Here is a 16803-nt window from a genome sequence, read left to right as displayed (position 1 = left end):
CCAAAAACCAACAGAATATATAAACACAAAGGTGATAAATCAGTGTCTGCAAAAGTAGTGTAGGTGCTCTTAAATCTGGTTAAACAACAACCAACAACAATATTTTGGGAGACCTGATTCCAAAATCCCTGTGTGGGATTTATAATTGACAGAAGCACTGTGGATATTTACCTCAAGACACCAATGATAAAGGTGCAGTGAACATTACAATCTGTTTGCTGCTTTTAAAGATCTATCAGAGGCCTCTGATACAGTGAACACAGAACATTATTAGTGTGTTCTGCAAAAGTATGGCTGCCCAACAAATTTGCTGCAGTCCGGTAGCATTAATCTGCGTTTGGTGCATCATTGCCTCTGAATTTTTCATCTACTTTGTAAAGTATGTTAAAAACTAAAATGTAAAAGTTGAACTATAGACAATGGTCTAGATGCCAGAAAGATGGCAGTACTACCCACTGCAACACACAACAACGCCCACACAAAAAAGTGGAAGTTGTTGATGTCACTGATTATAGTTTTTTTGGTTTATATTACCTGCTGTAATTTTCCATAGCTGACCTGTTAGTTGGTTGTCAAGGGGGTTCTTACTTCTTCAGGACATTTCCAATTTGTTGTATTGACTACGACCCATGCTTGTGCAAAGCCTACACATTATTGTCTATAGACAGCTCTCTGCTCTCATTGTTGGTATATCATTTTAGCAAGAAATGCAGTCTTTGTGCAGTATTACATCTTGCTGTAATCATTAGGAAACATTTTTAAAAACTTGTGTCATGGAATGTGCCATGACCCATTAAACGATTGACAAGAACGCTAACTGCACGTTATCAAATCCTGGCACTCACCAGTGAGTCTTTCTTAATCAGGAGCACACCGGTGTATTCATGTAGGATACAAATGAGATGTTCATATCATTAAGGTATCTTACAGTCTTTACAAGGTATGTTTATGTACTTAGCCTGTAGCTTGTATTTTTTCTTTGTTTCCACAGAAAACACTTGACATGAAGTATCCTGTTAACCAATTGACAGGTGAGTTTTGTCAGGGGAAACACACACTTCTTAATTCTGAGCAAGAATATCAGCTTCATAATGATGTAGGGAGCATTAACGTTCCTGCACCCCTGAGCAGGACATGTTGCCTTTTTTTTATAGTGACCTGTGTGTTGACTGACATTTTATTGGTTGTAGTTGTCTGTCTGCTAAGGGCCACCTGGAGTATATTAAGTAAATGTGCCCCAATAAAAATCCATTAGCTTTAAAAGCTGTTGTGTGTAATGTTATATTAAAAGTGACTAGAGTTTTGTAATTGCAGAGAACTTCCACTGTGTCCTTTTTGTTTGTAGAATTCTGACCATCTCTCTCCCTTTCTTGCTCTCTTTCTTTTTCTATCAGAGCTGAGAGAAGTTGTATTTGTGATTCAAAGTCAGAAGAACTCATACCACATTCAGAAGGCAGAGCAGAGGAGAGCACACCTTAATAATCAACAGCAAGTACTGTAGATACAGCTAATCTGTCTTACATGATTCACAAATCACTGTTACATGGTTTTGTGTTGAGTTATAATCACAGCCATTGCACTCTGCACCACACGATTTAATGATCTGCATAGTTTGTTTACAGCTGCAAACAGCATTAGCTTGATTTCAAAGCCAAAGAGGTAAGCTTTGCCAAGTGCTGTTAGAGAGAAAACTAGCGGAATGGGAAATCATCTAAAAGCATTTATGATGAATTCTTAAAACTCTCAAAGCACTGTAAAATCTCTGTGACTGGGGAGATCTGGATAGGCTGGCACCTACTCGTGGAATATGTTTATGCCCTTTTTACTTACTACTAATAGATAAACAAATATTTAAATCTATTCAATAGCCAACACTTATTTTAAAAAAAAAAAGAGTACTATTGCCCTTTAATGAATTATAATGTAATTACCTCCTCTGGTTCACTTCATAGCATTAGCTCAGTAGTTTAGTTGTAACTGTGCAACCCAGCTGTGATTTTCAAAACTAAGAAGGGAGTAATTTATCATTTTGTCATTAACCACATGTATTGTTCGTCTTTGAATGAACAGAAAGTGTCCACAAGATATCTCAAGACTAGCTCACCATAAAGGTTTTTACCAAAAATGTTCAATGTTGTCGTAGTGAGTTTTCTACACTATAGGTTGGGTGTAATCACTTTTTGTTTGTCTAAATCTGCTTCATATTAGTCAACTGCTACCTTCCCTAAAGGTCATGAAAGCAATTGTAAAGGAAAATTATTATTATTTTTTGTTTAAAATAATACATTAAAATGGCACTCATTTTTATTGATCGAATGCTGGCTTGAGGCTGAGAAAGCATTTTAAATCATGGAAGGTTGCCTGCAAGATTGTGATTGGAATATGGGAACACCTCCATTGTATTGCAAAGATCATTTCTACAGAGTGGGAATTTTTCAGAGATCATTTAAATTCAAAATACCCTTATCATGTTAGGCTTTCCAGATTTAACATTCCTAAGTCCTTTTATTTAATGTAAGGTTAGGTGTATGAATTGATTGATGTGTCGTATCCTAAATTAATTTGTTGATACATTCTGTATTTATTGCATAAATAGTGCTTATTTGCATTTTTAATTATTGCTATGATCTAAAACTAATCAGTTCTTACAAGGCCAGCTCTCTAATACTATATAATAAATAAATATAAAACTATAATACTACTATAACACTATAGTTCAATCAAATTCTTGTTTGCCCTCTGTCCAGTGGTACTTTAGTTTGGTTTGATTGATTAAGGCACCTGCTGTTAAGCAAAGGATTGTACTGAGCACAAGATTTATAGTAATTGCACATCACTTTGAGAGTTTGTGTGTTTGATAAGACCAAGTTTTGAGTTTAGCAAATGATCAGTAAATTTGCATTCTTCAACCGATTGAAACGACTCAATGTTTTTTCCTACACTGATAGTGGTACACTTTATATATATATTTACATTCCTGTTTAATTTATAATCTGGTACATAACTATTAAAATATTTAAAATATATAATTAGGTTAGCTATGTATACAGTCAGGTCCATAAATATTGGGACACAATTCTAACATTTTTGGCTCTATACACCACCACAATGGATTTGAAATGAAACAAACAAGTTGAAATGGAGGCATATATGCAAACTGTTGTAATTCCTACACCGTTCACCTGATTTGGATGTAAATGCCCTCAAATTAAAGCCGACAGTTTAAAAGCTGCAGTTAAAGGACAACTTCTTCGTTTCATTTCAAATCCATTGTGGTGGTGTATAGAGCAAAAAATGTTAGAATTGTGTCGATGTCCCAATATTTATGGACCTGACTGTATGTATATTAGTGGTGGGCGTTTAGGGCCAGGAAAGCCTTCTCTGCTAGCCTAAACACTATCAGAAGCACTGACCTACATTTACAACCTAAATTCTAATATTTGTTTCATGAAATTGTATTAATTTATTCCCAACAGTTTATTCTCTTTATTTCGTAGCGTTTCTTTTGACTGCACTGCTTCCAGTACATGTATGTGAATGTAAGATTTTTTTGTTCAATCAGATTTCAGCCTCTATGTGCTGCCATGTAAGTCTAATCTGCCCAGGGCCTTCAAAATCAAAACTGCTAGCATTTTTTTTCCATAGTCTCCTTAAGAATTAGCTCTGTTTCTTTAACCAATTTAATTTCAAATTTGCCTCACAGAATAGCATCAACATTTTTCCATCATCTGATTGGTTGGTCAGAGGGAAACTGTAGAACAGCCAAGTTCAACTGCCAAAACATGTGTGTAGCACTCTGCACACATTAATACATCTGAGTTAGACTTTTTTTAATGCTTACGGAGGAAGAGAAATTGATTTTGTTTCGGAAATACTTAAAAATCCATTTTCAAGAAAAGCTAGACATCGTGAGGAGGTTGGTCGACCGCAAAGCAAGCTAGCTTGTCTCAACCCGAGAAAGGGTTTGTTTGCTGCTTCCACTACTTCCACTTTCACTGGCTCTGAGGAGTGGTGCAAATTATGAGTCTGCATCTCTGGTGAGTAGGTTGTATTTTATTTAAATGTTTAGGTTTTTGTCATGTTATTAGACAAATATTGATTCTGAACTGCTCCAGATGATGTAGGTGGCACAGTTGCGGTTGTAATGTAGAGGTTGTCTTAACTGGGTTTCTTGCTTTAGTAAAATAGTGTTCACCCTCCATATGCGAAATGCCTCTCTCTCTTTATTGCCACGCGTTGTTATATTGCAGTTTTGTATGGAATTGATGGTTTCTATAATTGCGAAATGATAGTGGTGGTATTAAGAGGTGGCTTCAGTCGGGTAAGTCCTCACTGAAGGACCAGGTACCAAATGCACGGCCTGCCACTAATGTATATATAGCATGTTATGTTTATCCTAGTATACTGGAGTTAAAATTAATTCATATTAATTCAGACTTTCAGCTTTAATGTAAGTACAAATCACACTTGAAACAATCTCTAGAATATTTTACCTGCTTATTCGTTCTATAAGAATAGCAATAAGTTTACTTAATGTTCAAATAATTATGGTCCTGACAAACTGCACTGGCTGCCCATCCTTAATTTCTAACATGTGGTGTTTTGATAAGAATTACTGTACAAGGACACATCAGCAGATTTCTGTGTCTTTCAGAGCTCACCGGTGGTTGTGCTTCTTCACCAGTTGTCAGAATATGATGGAAACTGGGGGATTCTTCCTGTGCTGCCTCGGTGAGCAACACTTTTATCCACAGAGCACTTTATTATGAATATTATACTAATATTGGACAGGGCCTTCTATTACTTTCAAAACAACCTCAATTCATGCACCTTTGCTGTAAGTCTCCATTTATACCACATCCGAAAGGTACGCTATTGGCATCAGGTCCAGTTCAGTTCAAGACCACTGAAAAACACTACGCTTATTATCAAACACTTGAATCTTTTTTAAGACAAAAGCAACAATGGTATTAACAGGACCAAAGTGTACTAAGAAAAGATTCCCCCACACCATTATACCACTATTGCCTTCATGTTCAGGCATGAACCTCTCAGGCAGCCTACAATTGCTGCCTTCTTACAAATTTTGGCAATGTACCTGTCATGTGGGAAACGGAGGCGGAAGCCGGAGTAACAGCAAACAAAACTTTATTTAGCGGGGATAAGCACACGCGAAACCATAACACGACAAACGCACAGGAACACCTATGAACGGGCATGAACGTGCAATAACCGACAGGGAGTGTGGGTGAGTGAGCGGTTTATATGGAGGCAGGGAATGAGTGGATAATGTGCTTCTGCTGTGCGTGATTTGCGCTGCACACTTGGGAGCGCGCAGAGGCAAAGGCAGCCTCTGAAAGGGGCGGCACCGGACGCCCCCAAACCGCCAACTCGGAGGAGGGCCCCTCCAGCCTTCCAGGGTCGAAGGGGACCCGGCCGGAACCGCCACAGAGCCAGGAACAGCAGGGAAGGGCACGAGGGGAAGCGACCACCACTGCGGAGAGCCGGAACGGGACAACGACCCCAGCGGGACCCCGGAACGGAACACAACCCCACGCGGAGGCCTGGAACGGGGCGAAGTCCTCGGCGCAGACCGGAGGCGGAGCGACGACCCCTATGGAGACCCGGAGCGGAACGATGCCCTCGGCGGAGACAGGAGGCGGAGAGACGACCCCCCTGGAGACCTGGAGTGGAGCGACGCCCTCGGCGGAGACAGGAGGCGGAGAGACGACCCCCCTGGAGACCTGGAGCGGAGCGACGCCCTCGGCGGAGACAGAAGGCGGAGAGACGACTGGGCTCTCCTTGGAAACCTGGAGCGGATCAGGGCTCTCCTTGGAGACCTGGAGCGGATCTGGGCTCCCTTCGGAGACCTGGAGCGAGGTGGAGATCTCCGGGAAATCCTGGGACGGAGCCAAGCTCTCTTGGAGGTCCTGGGCTGGAGCCGAGCACTCACGGAGGTCCTGGGGCCGACCGAAGCTCTCCTCGGGACACAGGAACGGGGAGGAGCTCTCAGGGCCGTTCTGGAACGGAGAGGAGCACTCTGTAGATACCTGGTGCGGAATGGAGCTCTCCTTTGGACCCTGGAGTGGAACGGAGCTCTCCTCAGGACCCTGGAGCGGAACGGAGTCATCCCGGAGATTCTGGAGCAGAAGGGAGAGTTCCCGGAGGTCCTGTAACGGGACGGAGCCGTCCTGGATGGCCTGGAGTACGGCGGAGATCCCCTGGAGAACCTGAGGCGGAGCGGACCTCTCCTGGAGGGCCTGAAGCAGGGCGGAGATCTCCTGGAAGCTCTGGCGCGGAACGGCGTTCTCGGGGGCAGGGGAGAGGAGATGGAGATCAGCCGTGGTCATCCCGAGTTCCTTGGTAAACAGCTGCAGGAACCGGGCGCATGAGCGGAACTCACCTCCAGTCGCCTCCCACAACTTACTGGCAAGAGAGAGTGCTTCCCCAGTCAGTAGAGAGATGTGGAACGCGATCTTCGCTCTCTCCGTAAGGAAGCTGGACGGATACGCCTCCATATAACTTTCTACGCTCCGTAAAAACACGCTCCACTCAGTTCTGTTGCCGGAGAAGCGAGCCGGGAGTCCTATGACGTCATCGAGGGGGTGTGGCGCTGCCGAGCGTGATCGAGCAACGGCTGCGGTCTTCCGGGTTTTCCCGGGGACGGAGCTTGGCTGCCGTGAAATCGCGGCCGAGCGAACCCGACCTCCAAAGTTCGGTTCGCGCTGTGTCCACGGCGGTAATCCGATCATTTCTTTCTTTTGTCCTCTTCGTCTCTTTTTCTTTTTTTTTTTTTTTTTTTTTTTTGTGTCCGTATATTCCTCTTCGGGGGTCGGTTATTTTGTCATGCTGGAAACGGAGGCGGAAGCCGGAGTAACAGCAAACAAAACTTTATTTATAACAAAGGCAGAGCCAAACCAAATACCTGAGCTCGGAGGGATAATCCGGATAACGAAGTCCGGGGAAAAGGAATACTCCGGTGGTGCGCACACAGCGCGGCCCACAACAGTTCAACGTCCTTGGATTATGGAAAGAACAATCCCTGGTGCATCTGGAAAGAGACGCGGTCCACGCGGAGAGAGAGAGATAGGGAGAGAGTCCGAGTCGAACGGTACGTAGCGGGGATAAGCACACGCGAAACCATTACACGACAAACGCACAGGAACACCTGTGAACGGGCATGAACGTGCAATAACCGACAGGGAGTGTGGGTGAGTAAGCGGTTTATATGGAGGTAGGGAATGAGTGGATAATGTGCTTCAGCTGTGCGTGATTTGCGCTGCACACTTGAGAGCGCGCAGAGGCAAAGGCAGCCTCTGAAGGAGGCGTGGCGGGTCGATTCCTGACAGTACCTGCCAATGATCCAAATAGAAACTCAGATACTGTACAGTCACCTGGCCAGTTATGCCCGTTTTTGGCAATCCAAACCCTCCCGTCTCGGCAATCTCAAGATCGCTCTCAGATGTTGAAGATAAAGCTGTCAATTATAACTATAGATAATAACATCATCTAAGTACACAAGTGTTCTGCCAATATTTCTTTAAATTAAATTTTATTTAAAAATAACTTCAAGTTAAATTTAGTGTTGAATAAAAGAAAATTGTGCCTATCCAATTGAACAGTTCGTCAATATGAGGCATTGGATATGCAACCAAATTGTGATTTCACTTTGACTTTTTAACACAAAACCAGGCCAAACCATTGGCCCTGGGCACCGGGGCTATGGGGCTAAATTTGTCACAGTTGGACACTTTGATTACCCCTTATCAAGAATAGCCACGAGCTCTTCCCTATTTACCTGCTCTTTTGTACTCTCAATGTGGTGCTCAATAAGGGAAGTGTGCCTGGGTCAGAAAATTCCCGCCTTAATTTCATATATTGGGACAGTGAGAGGTGGTCTCCACAAGGGACCGGGGTGATTTAAATAACTTTTTTTACATGTGCATCCGGAACATCTCTCTCTGATCTTTGAGGATGTTGAAATGGTACATTTTCCTTGCCCCACCTCATGCCCCACACTCTACTACATTTGCCAGGCTAAGGAAAATGGGCAATGACGTTCAGTGTTTTCTCCTTCCTTAACTTCCCTCTCAAATTATGATGAGCCACCTGGAATTACTCTTCCCGCTCAGTACAATCTATCTTTAATTAAAATAAATAGTATGGGAAGGAGAGTGCAGTGTCTCACCATCTCACCATTGATTATTTACTTGATTGAAGGTGTGTGAAAAGTTTTCATTTTATGTCTGATCCAGAGGAAAATCTTTAGCCAACGATGCACACATCCCACACCACTTTAGAGCAAGACCCATCCACACACATTCCTTTAATTGACTACTGAAATATAGGCCAGAATTTGTGGATGTGGTGGACACAAATCAAATGGTGTTGTCCACTAAAGCATATTCAGATATTCACTTCTCACTTGTCCAGGGACAAACTTACACTTATAAAGAAGATATTATTCATTTTTAGTATCTGTGAAAAGCTGCTTTGAGACAATGTTTATTGTTAAAAATGCTATACAAATAAAAATGAATTGAATTGAAACTCCTACACCTGTGACAGAAGAGGAAACACACAGAGGGGGAAGGGTGAAGCAGAGATCAGGTGATCGGACTTGAGTCAGACTTGAGTCTGGCAAGTCCCAGGCCGCATGCTTGAACAGCTTTAGGAATGCCTCAGTGTTGTCATGTGGACCCACATGACGACACTGTCTTCTGGGGCAAACGTTTAAGAAGTCTTTTTCTCCAGTGCACTTCGGAATGCCGTACTGCCCCTTAGTTTATCCTTATACTGTGTTAGGGTCAAATTTGACCTATTTTCAAGTTATGATATGTACATAGCCCCACGGAAACACTATTTTGTGGAATATTGATACTCCATTTTTGGGGGTGTGGTATGAACAATATGCCCAGAATTCTCTGAACATTGCTATCTATAAATACAGCTCATGTGTGTTATCAGTTTCATTCTGCAGGATTATTAGTCTATATTAACACAAGCAAGAGATTTCGTGTCTTTGGGCTGTGCTCTTCATCAGATGTGTCTTTTCTTTTTTAGTATCATACTCCACATCATCTTCATCCTCATTACTTTCATGACCAAAAATATGTTCAATAACCTTATAGACACCTAATAGATTCAGTGTCTATGAGGTTACTGACTGTAAATTTGGTCATGAAAGTAATATTGAGAACATCTCACATCTGATTAAGAGGATAGCCCAAATGGCACAGATGCTCAAAAAGAAATCTTCAAATCAAAAAAGGTGACATTTAATGGTCGTTAATCCCTTATGACAACCAAGGCAGAGCACTAACTAAGAACATCATCGGAATGAGCCCGGGGCCTACTTGATATCCTGTGTCACATTGTCAAGACATCAAAACAGCATTTGAGTTGTTTGTACCACCATCTGATTAGCAGATCCTGCTTGAGATGACAAACATTAAAGAGACAAGGATGTTTGGAAACAGCTGGGTGGAGATTGGCAAAATAAAACGATGCTAAATAAATAGTCCATGTGGTCAAGAAAATTAAATTTAAAACAGTGTTTACATGGTTATCAATGCATAACCATAACCATAAGTTATCTATGTGGTTAAAAATATTATTGGATGATAATCATTGTTCTTTGAGCATTTTAGGCTAAATTAAGTAATGGGTCAAATTTGAACCACTAACACAAAATATGTGGGGAACTTTCTAACACATTACAAGGGTAAACACACGTGCATGCACACTGTAAAGTCAGGAAATGTATGGTAAAGAGGCCTGGGGTACAGTCAGCATTCCAATCCATCCCAAAGCTGTTCAGTAGGGTTGAGGTCAGAGCTCTATAAATGGACACTCATGATTTTCCACTGCAAACCATATAAACTAATTATCCGTAAAGCTGGCCTAGTGCACCGAGGCATTGTCATGCTGGAACAGGTTTGGGTCTACTAGTTAAAGTAAAGGAAATTTTCAATGCTACATTATCCGAAGACATCCTATAAAAGTGTGTGCCTCCAACTTTTCTTCCCATTATCACATGTGGCTGGAAGAGTCCTAATAACTTTGTCCATGTAGTGTAGTTAATAAGGCCTGTCAGTTCTCACTGGTAAAATTCTATTCCACTTTCAATTGCTGGGGTTTTTAACATGTACAAACATTTGTTTTCAGTCTGGCTGAAGGTTACTGCCAGAGCTCTTTGTGGATTTTTTTCTTGGAGGAGGAGACCGTTGTCAATTTAACCAGACTGCTGCAGGTGTTTAGCAGATTTAACCCTCAGAAAGTAAGTTCTTTTACTATTCCTCTATTTTCTATTAGGTTTGACCTATTTTAGAAGGAACTCTTTAATTACACCTTTTGTTATATGTCAATATATTGTTAATTTTTTTTACAATGTATACAATGTTTTTATTTTATCAGAGACTTAATTAGCAAACTAGTGTGGACAAGTTCAACGCCATTAGCTTAGCTGCAGTAGCAAAACTAACTAGATCATCAAAAACGAACATGGCTAGCTTGTAGCTACTTTCTAACGTACCTTTTGCGTCTGATAAACTGTACACATTCTGTTGCACTATGCAGCATAGCATGCAGACTGCCCTAGGTAGTCTAGTGCATGCTCTACCACACAGGAGGCATTGGTTGGATATGCATTGGTTCCCTTTTAGGAATGCGAGCTGCGTTGCAACTCTTTGGGAGTTGTCCACGCTCTGAAATAATGTAGGTAATCAGTCAAATTTGAACGCGCACCGTCACAGGTGGGTGACGTCATGACCAGGAAGCTATAAAACACACATGGAGTAATGCCAGCACCAGCTTCTGTTTGTTCATGAAGCACTCTCTGTGTGTATTTCATGTCAATTGTGTGCCTATTGTATGTCCAAATGTAAAGGCATTGAAAAAGGTTAAGCACACTTTCTGGGACTTGCTGCCTCTCTCTCGAGGCCACTAGGGCTGCATCAGGGCGTAGCCCCAGCCCTAGGCACACCAGAGGTCAGTCTCAAGAGACTGATAACCCTAAGAGATCACCTGGCAGCCTGGGAAGTTCTGCCAGACGTGTCTCAATGGGTCCTGCGCACTGTTGAACGAGCCTATACGATTCAGTTTGGGTCTTGTCCGCCCTGTTTTGACAGGGTTTGTCCCACTCTGGTGGGAACCGAGCAGGCTCTGGTCATGGAAAAAGAAGTAGTCAAAGTCAAGTCAAGTCAAGAGTAAGTATTCTCTTTAGGAAGGAGGCCATCGAGGTGGTCCCTCCATCAGACAGAGAGTCAGGTTCTACCGCCAGTATTTCATAATTTTCAAAAAGGACAGTGGGTTGCATCCTGTACCAGATCTACGTCAGCTGAACCTCTCACTAATGAGACTCCGGTTCCAAATGCTGACCCTCAAGCAGGTCGTGTCTCAGATCAGATCCGAGGACTGGTTTGTCATGGAAGATCCATCCATCCTTCCTTTTCACAGGAAGTTCCTGAGGTTCGGTTTCGGTGTCGAAGCTTACCAATTTCAGGTTCTTTCCTTTGGCCTTGCCCTGTCACCTTGCACCTTCACGTGTTTGGACGCAGCTCTTGTTCCCCCGAGACTTCAGGGCATCCACATCCTCAAATATATTGATGATTTAATTGCAGTTAGCAGTCCTGCATCGAGATGTCGTTCTTGCTCACATGAAGGAGCTGGGGTTTCGGCTGAATGCCAAGAAGAGTGTGCTTTCTCCATTACAGAGAACCACTTATCTTGGTGTCATTTGTGATTCAATGATTTCTTTCCCCTGCTTGCATTGCATCCATTCTTACGGTTGTCAGGAAGATCAGAGAAGGACAACTGCCAAGCAGTTCGAGGCTTATGGCAGCAGCGTCCAATGTGATTCCACTTCTATACATAAGACCCCTTCAGTGGTGGCTTGGGACCCAAGGGTTTTCACGGCAGGAAAATCCCCTCCATACGATCAAGGTCATGGGGCGAGCTCTACATGCCTTAGATGTGTAGAGGGATCCCGGGTTCCTTTCTCAAGGCCCTGTGCTGGGAGTCCCCAGTCATCAGGTAATGCTAACAACGGATGTGTCCCTCACGTGGTGGGGATCGGCCATGAGTGGCCGCTCTGAACAAGGTCTATGGAAAGGGCCCAATCTACTATGGCACATAGATTGCCAATTGTTGATCAATTCAGACCTGTACGCCTTTCCCCCCCCGTCATGCTGCTTCCGGGAGTTCCGGAAAGAATTCGCCCGGATGGAGATGGTGTCCTCCTGGTGGCGTCCGTTCACTGTGTGGTGCACTCAGCACCAATTTGACCCAGTCCACTGCCCGGTTGGATCAGTGCTGGAGTTCCTGCAGGAACAGTTTGCAAAAGGGTTTGCTCCGTCTACTCTTAAAGTCTACGCCATTTTGGTGTATCATGTCCCCAGGGCAATCACACTTATGTCCACAGGACAAGTCCCTGGAGGAAATCGGAACAACTGTTCATCTGCTACAGCCCTCCGAGGAGATGCCTTCCTGCTAACATGCAGACACTTAGCAGGTGGATTATCGACGCTATCGCATCTTCCTACGAGTCCTCTGGTCTACTGAGCTCCTTTTTGGGTCAGAGCGCACTCGACCCGGAGTGTGTGAGCCTCTAATGCTTGGTACTCTGGAGTGTCCCTCTAAGACCTCTGTGACGCTGCGGGCTGGTCCACCCTGCTGACCTTCATCAGGTGCCACTCCTGGCACCTCTGTCCTTTGACATGGCTGTGCCAATACACACTAGTCAGGGACTGGTCAGTCTGGCGATATTGGACTCTTATTCCCAAAGTGTTGCGACGCAGCTTGTGTTCCTGAAAGGTAATATCTCTAGTTTACCCTTGCGGCCTCCTTGCAAGCGATTCCTTTTCTCTTACAGAAGTTGGAGCCACTTCACTCCATGTGCGTTTTATAGCTTTCTGGTGGTGACGGCGCTTGTCTTATTTTGACTGATTACACACATTATTTTAGAGCGTGGACAACGCAGTCTCGTTCCCTCAGGGAACTAGGGTTACATACGTAGAGAGACTTAAAGAGACTGTCTCTTTAAGGCATTCAAAAGCTCAATGCTCATTTTTTGTGATGACTCCCAAATTCACAGCCCCACAAATGTATGCTTACAAAGGTCTATAATGCCTAAAAGCATTGGTGTCCACACTTTCAGACCCCTGGTTAGTGTCAGAGAGTGCCACTTTTTTTTTTTTAGTTTAATACAAGTCTACACCATACAACTATTATCTATCTGTTAAGCATCTAAATTGGCTATATTCTAATCATGGTCACCAAGCACATTCTTACAGGGAGCAAAAAGGAACATTAAATTATTTTCCGTGTCTTAATGAAACATTGCTGTTGTACATGTCTAGTCGGGATGTTCATCTCCATAACTGAGGCCAATACGATACGCATCTCAATGCATAGTAAACAAAACGATACATTAAAGATACATATAAAGCAGCTACCGATGCGATGTGATATGATTCACCCCATTTCGATTCAATGGATCCAATTTCAATTTGATTCAACACAGTGTGATTTAATGCAATACAATACAATGGAAAATATATGATGGCATGCAATTCAATATAGTACAGATACTTCACTTTTTATTTATTTGGTTCAGACAGACAGCAAATCATGAGTATCTTCTGACTTCTAACACATGGCCCTTTCAAAAACAGGCCTTTGTAGTGCAAAAAAAAAAAAAAAAAAGATAAATTTAAATCTAACCCTAACCTTAACCCTAGATGCAACTTTAACTCTTCCATGTTAATCTATAATCTATATGCCTCTCAGGACACGCCTTGGTCTCCGTAGTGTTGTAATACTTTATATTCACGTAGCGCAAATGGTGCTGAGAGAACAGTTTGGTGAGAAGAAATTAATTTACATATAAAATATTGGTTCCCAAATTATTGGTCACTTTCTTAATAATAAAATTATAGCGCATACACTAAAAATTATATATGTAACACGCTTGGTGTTATATGCTAGCTTCACTCTTCTTACCTTGCAAGCATTTGTGGGTTCTTGGCTTTGTTCTGCTGATCAGTTTATCACCTTTGCATTTAGGACACCAACAAGTAGCTCGGGAAATAACAACACTTGGTTTATTGAACATTGAGAGGTGAAACTCTTAAATTAACCACAGCAGATTAAACAGTGCATCTCACTCTCTCTACACTATCACAACTCTTGCGAAGACTGTGTTTTCAGTATTATCTTCAGATCTTATTTAAAGTTGTAGTGCATCAGTTATAACCTTAAATTTTACTCCCTACATATAAATAAATCGTTTTTTACAGATGCAAATATATTAAAAACAATGCACCATGATACAACTGCCAACTTGTGTCTGATGCACACTTTTTTAAATCAGTGCACCACATCGATAACTTTTATGCCAATGCACCAGTACAAATCGGTGACTCATACCATTCCTAATGCCTAGACACTGCAGTGCTATTTCAAAGCATGAAGGTGATAAAGGATAATATGCTCATAAGTTGAACTTAGTGTGTTGGCCAGTGTTAAAATGAAATGAAATGTTGTTCTTTTGTAAAAGATAATTATTTCTCAACAGGAGTGGTTTCTGGGAAGAGCTCTTCATGATACTGCTGCGACCATTATCCACCATTATGCCTTCTCCGAAGATCCGACTGCTTTTAACTACCCTGATTTTGCTGCTGGTTGGGCCCTCAGCTGCTCTCTTGTTAAAAGGTGAGTATGTGAGTTTGTCTAGTTTCCCTTTCAAAAGTCAAGACAAGAAGCCTTTTATTGTCATTTCGACCATATATAGCTGACGCATTACACAGTGAAATGAAACTACATTTCTCCAGGACCCTGGTGTTACATAAACAACACAGAACTACATCACACAACATAGAGTTTAATACAGAACACAGAGCAAAGGACAAAATAATAAAAATAAGTTGTCCTAGCCACCTAAAGTGCATCGAGTGCAACCTAATGCAAACTGCAAGAAAAAATTTAGTGCAAACGGACAATACAAAACAGAACAGTGCATCACAGATACACAAAATGATAGGGGTGTAACAGTACACAAACAGTTCACTCCATACTGGAAATAAGATTTGTTTTGTGCATGCATGAAACACTAAAGAATCTATAACGCTATGTTTTATGTCCAGCTTCAAGAATTTTTCTTAAAAGGATGGAAGGAATGTATGCTGAAAATAGGTAGACCAGTTAAGTAGATTATATCTTTAGAAAATTAAATATTAAATGTAAAACACACACACACACACACACACACACACACACACACACACACACACACACACACACATAAATACACCTCAGTATTACCCAACTGGGGTCTAACAAATGTAAACTATTAAATATGTATTTAATTTAAATTAATCAGTTTAAATATATAATAAAAAAGTGTATTGCATTCGTTTGATTTATTTTATTTTATATAATACAGTGGAACCCCGTTCTACGAGCATAATTCGTTCTTGAAAATTGCTTGTGTGTCCATTTGCTCGTATGTTCGAACTGATTTTCCCCAAAGGAATGAATGTAAAAGTGATTTAATCCGTTCCGAGATCTCATTCAATCGCTTATTTCTGCACTTAAAAAGTATTTGTAGCCTATTTTAACAAACAAATACACCGCAAATTAGCGTAATGTAAACATAATTTAACACTTACTCATGTGGTAGTGGTTGATTGTGAGTGTGAGACGCACACCACGCTCGTAACCTCCTCGGTTTCCATGGTAATTCTATTTACTTTCGTTTTCACAGCACCATCACTGATTTTCTTGGGAGACATTTTTCAAGATTTCTAGTGAAATAAAAATATAAAACTAAAAAAAGTTACTGTGGGAGAGCGTATGAATACGGGAGCCACTTTTATTTATTTTTATTTTTTTGTGTCGGTCTGCTTAGTGCCCCACGCAGCACGTCTCTGACGCACACACACACACACACACACACACACACACACACACACACACACACACACACACACACACACACGTTCTCCTCCTTAAATGCACCCTCCGATCACTTGAAAAGAGAGAACAATCATTAGGTCACATTAACTTCAGGTGAGGCAATCCCCTGCCTATCTGCTCCCGGACCCGCCCTCCATTCAAAAACCGCCGCTCGGCCACGCCCCCGCTGCCACAGTTACGTTTTTGCTGCACTAAACAATGAGAGCGACTGAGCGATACGTCATCAACCAAGCGACTGATGTGACCCTCCGCCGAAAACGGGGAACTGGCAGCGTGAGTTTGCTCGTGCCTTCAAAATTTGCTCGTGAAACAGGGTAAAATTTTGCGCGCGAGTTTGCTCGTATCTCCGTTTGCTCGTACTATAGGTTGCTCGTACAACGGGGTTTCACTGTACTAAAAAACAAGCAATTTTATGTTTTGCATTTCTTTCCCCTAACTGTACTGAAATTATACCAAACCGTGACTTAAAAACTGAGGTACGTACGGAACAGTGAATTTTGTGTACAGTTATACCCTACAAAATACACAAAACGTATACCTTAGTATATACCGTATACAATACAATATGAAAAATAAGTGAACTGTAAACAAATAGTGTACTTGTAAAGATTATACACTTTCTATAGCAGCAGTTTATTGCCTTAATGAAAAGCTTGCAGGAACTTTGCATTGAGTAAATATCAAATGACTTAATTTGTTTGGTATTTCAGATTAGCAGATTACATGAAGCATGAGCCACCCAAATCAGATTTCACCATTGACCTTAAGTACGAGGTATGTTTGTGATAAAATCTTCAGGTTTCATTTTATTAAATGTTATATTGTATT

At 41.8% G+C, this 16803-nt stretch overlaps 1 protein-coding gene across 7 annotated transcripts in view; it reads left to right on the top strand.

The window, feature by feature from the left end:
• Nucleotides 1-16803, top strand: part of b3glctb (beta 3-glucosyltransferase b) — a 50533-nt gene that overhangs the window by 13766 nt on the left and 19964 nt on the right. For all 7 annotated transcript variants that reach the window (XR_006927412.1, XM_046862030.1, XM_046862029.1 and 4 more), the window contains 6 exons: nt 992-1031; nt 1395-1492; nt 4655-4731; nt 10168-10279; nt 14576-14712; nt 16686-16749. Coding sequence is in view for 6 of the 7 variants with exons in the window: in XM_046862030.1 (XP_046717986.1) it covers nt 992-1031; nt 1395-1492; nt 4655-4731; nt 10168-10279; nt 14576-14712; nt 16686-16749 (528 nt within the window). In the remaining variant the exon portion in view is untranslated. The remainder of the gene's footprint in view (nt 1-991; nt 1032-1394; nt 1493-4654; nt 4732-10167; nt 10280-14575; nt 14713-16685; nt 16750-16803) is intronic.

Source organism: Silurus meridionalis, chromosome 11, assembly GCF_014805685.1.
Source record: "Silurus meridionalis isolate SWU-2019-XX chromosome 11, ASM1480568v1, whole genome shotgun sequence".
In the NCBI taxonomy this organism is placed as follows: Eukaryota; Metazoa; Chordata; class Actinopteri; order Siluriformes; family Siluridae; genus Silurus; species Silurus meridionalis.
The sequence above is the reverse complement of the archived record's forward strand: the minus strand, read 5'-3'. Positions and strand labels throughout refer to the sequence as shown.